General features: G+C 34.4%; 1 protein-coding gene across 1 annotated transcript; it reads left to right on the forward strand.

The window, feature by feature from the left end:
- Nucleotides 1-276: 276 nt before the first annotated feature.
- LOC141050016 (olfactory receptor 11A1-like) lies at nucleotides 277-1,227 on the forward strand. Its single transcript, XM_073546853.1, has one exon. It carries the CDS (start codon nucleotides 277-279, stop codon nucleotides 1,225-1,227), a length of 951 nt encoding a protein of 316 aa, XP_073402954.1.
- The last annotated feature ends 755 nt before the right edge of the window (nucleotides 1,228-1,982 follow it).

Genomic DNA, 1,982 nt, shown 5'->3' on the forward strand with positions numbered 1-1,982 from the left:
CTTTCTTTTTACTGGTAATTGTCCCTCTTAATTCTTTGTTTAGCCACACTGGGTTTTTCCTATTTCTTGTCCTTTTTTTCCCACAAGGTATCACCACAAACCAGGCAGACTTGTTGCAAATCAAATTTCTTGGATTTTCCAAAATGCAGGGGTTTTGGATTCTGCCACTTTGAATTTTGACAATTGCTTCTGCTGTATCCGGGGCAGGGAACACTCTTGTCATTGCTTTACTATAATAACAGCGCTCCGCAGGGCGTCTCCGGGTAACATTTCATGATGCAGATTTACGACGTCAATTCTACGATAGTTATTGAGTTTCTTATATTAGGATTCCCTGATTTGAGGGATTACAAGTTGCCATTTTTTTCTATTCTTCTCCTTATGTATTGTATGATTTTATGTGAAAACCTTTTGATTATTTTATTGGTATCCACCAGCCAAAATCTCCATTCCCCGATGTATTTCTTCCTGGGACATTTGGCCCTGTCGGATATAATCATTGTTACAAGTGTGGTTCCTAAACTTCTGGATGTAATTTTAAGGGAAGGGAGCGTTATACCTTTTACTGAGTGTTTAACCCAATTTTATTTGTACGGAGGAACAGTCAGTGCTGAGTGTTTTTTGCTCACGGCCATGTCTTATGACCGGTACTTGGCCATCTGTAAACCTCTACATTATAGCTCAATGATGGGTCCCAAACTCAGATACAGCCTGATCATCTCATCTTGGGCACTCAGCTTTATGTTAGTCCTCATATCACTTGTACTTGTATGTGGCTTAGATTTCTGTGGGCCGAATGTTATCAACCATTTCTTTTGTGACTATGCCCCACTTTTAGAGCTTTCTTGCTCAGAAACGACTATTCTTGACATTGAAATGATTATCCTTTGCTTTCCAATAATTATTTTGCCATTTTTATTTGTCATTATAACTTATGTTTACATTTTTATCACTATTTTTGGAATTTCCTCCACCTCCGGTCGGCAGAAAACATTCTCGACTTGTAGCTCTCACTTGGTGGTTGTTTCTACCTATTATATTTCCATGCTCATAATCTACATGGCCCCTTACAAAGGACGCTCATCGACTATAAATAAGTTATTTTCTCTTCTCTACATTGTAGTAACTCCCCTTCTAAACCCCATGATATACAGCCTAAGAAACAAAGAAATTCAGTCTGCGGTGATGAAATATCTGTTGATTTATCGTAAGAAAAGATTTATGTAGCAGAAGAAACAGATGTGAAAACCAGCAAACCATTTACTATTTTATTTTTTCTGCATGTTCAATGATAATACAATTTTGCAAATAGCATCTTTAATTATAATGAATTTAACTATTTAAGTTTTGATATATTTCTAGAATTTCTTTTTGTACTGTGCTACATCTTTAGGAATATTGAGTGAAATCAAATTTACCAGAAATTAAAATTGACAGTTCAAAAGATATTTAAATAAAACTTATATCAATGTGTATTGATTCCACTTATTCATCTTCTGTAAAACTTAAATTTAAAAAGAAAATCTAAAAAAATCTAACATGTATCATAACAATAAGTCACACTTGATCAGAATATGCTTTTAATGCATGGTATTACTTGCAAATTGTAAATGTTCTTATTTTAACTTTCCTTAAAAATGTTATTTTCACATTCTTTTATGTTAGTGTAACTAAACTTTTATTTTTATTTTTTTTAACTAGAAATGTTATTTGAATACTTTTGTAATAATGGTAATCTCCATATTTTGCAGACGTTACAGAGAATTAGGTGATTAAGTCTATTTTCCAAATAACCTTTACCTGAATATCTCATCTGAAGTACAGATCTCCCAACTATGAATGTGGAAGAAGACGAGTGGAGATGAGCGAACCTTTCAAGGTTTGCTTCAGTTCGGATTCTCAAAACGGACCTTCGTTCACCGAACAGTTTGCCGAACAGTTCGACAAACGTATTCGGACACCATTAGATCCAATGAAAGGCA

This window comes from Dendrobates tinctorius, unplaced genomic scaffold (genome assembly GCF_039654945.1).
Source record: "Dendrobates tinctorius isolate UK_male_01 unplaced genomic scaffold, ASM3965494v1 ptg000151l, whole genome shotgun sequence".
NCBI classification, from domain to species: Eukaryota; Metazoa; Chordata; class Amphibia; order Anura; family Dendrobatidae; genus Dendrobates; species Dendrobates tinctorius.

Coding starts and splice junctions, on each gene's coding strand:
- LOC141050016 (XM_073546853.1), top strand. CDS start 277: ATGCAGATTTACGACGTCAATTCTACGATAGTTATTGAGTTTCTTATA.